The 1,180-nt window shown below is 50.8% G+C and overlaps 1 protein-coding gene across 1 annotated transcript in view; it reads right to left on the reverse strand.

The window, feature by feature from the left end:
• Positions 1–379: 379 nt before the first annotated feature.
• LOC133355035 (tripartite motif-containing protein 46-like) overlaps positions 380–1,180 on the reverse strand; it is a 91,425-nt gene continuing 90,624 nt past the window's right edge. The window contains exon 9 of the mRNA XM_061572292.1: positions 380–406. Within this exon, the coding sequence (XP_061428276.1) occupies positions 380–406 (27 nt within the window). The remainder of the gene's footprint in view (positions 407–1,180) is intronic.

A 1,180-nucleotide genomic window follows, 5' to 3' on the forward strand; every position in this document is an offset into this window, starting at 1 on the left:
TTTGCGTGTCTCTCTCCCCGTGGTCGCGCGGATTTTCTCTCCACATTGAGAATCAACATCACGCGTTAAGAGTGTTTTGGCTGCTGTATATTTGCACGTGATGATGATGATGAGCCACTTCGTTGAGCCATCATTTGTGATTGCCAGGTTGCTTCTGAAAAAACCAGCTGCATAGCAGCTCAGTGGAGGCCTTACCTGGTGAAATAATAACATTTTAGTTGAATAGCTTTAGTTTCAGTGCCCCACCGAGCCCCTGTTGTTGCTGCTGCTGCTGCTGCTAACGTCAACTCACTGCTCTCTCGTCTTTCTCAGTGCGTCTGACGAGGGAGCGCTCCTTCTGGAAGTCAGGTAACCCTTGCCGACACCTCGCGCTCAGCGCTCACTCGATCTCTGTCCACCCCGGCCGCTACGAGCGTGTCCACGCGTAACGATCGTAAACAAAGTGAACACAAAACGTGCCCAGGTCATACTCTTAGCATTTTCAGTAAAGTCACGTAGGTAAAAAAATTTAATAAAAATTTATAAAAATAAAATAATATTTTATATTATTAATTTTAATATTATTAATTTTAATTTCATTTTTTTACCTACTTGACTTTACCGAAAAAACTAAGAGTATGAATCCTTGCAGTCACGAAAGCTTCAAATCTAGAAGTGCCCAGGTCAACTAAGTGAGAACTCTCTGGCGGAGGGGAGGGGGGTGACGAGGGGACGAGGCTTCGAGGTTTCCACTCGAGCGGCCGACCCGGTTAATGCCGCGCCTGGGCGCGTTGACAGCAGCCCGTGTGCGCGTGGCCGCTCAAACGAGCGCCGTTTGCTCCACCCTCGGTAGCCAGGCTCGTAGCGCAGCGCGAGTACACACACACACGAGTACACACACACACGAGTACACACACACACGAGTACACACACGAGTACACACACACACACGAGTACACACACACACGAGTACACACACGAGTACACACACAACAACAACAACAACCGCCATTCGCCACTAAGTGGCGGTGACGTCACCACGATGCTTGTGCCAGGCCAAGTGCACCTTGAGGCCACGTGAAGTGTCGAAAGCCCGCTGGCAGGAGGTCACGGGGCAGACCCAGCAGGTGCCACGGGTCGACTGACCGAGATGACCGAGATGACTGGCTGATGCACCACCTGTGCCCCCTACTGTGCCAAC

This window comes from Lethenteron reissneri, chromosome 50 (genome assembly GCF_015708825.2).
Source record: "Lethenteron reissneri isolate LAM-NWPU_2019-01 chromosome 50, ASM1570882v1, whole genome shotgun sequence".
In the NCBI taxonomy this organism is placed as follows: Eukaryota; Metazoa; Chordata; class Hyperoartia; order Petromyzontiformes; family Petromyzontidae; genus Lethenteron; species Lethenteron reissneri.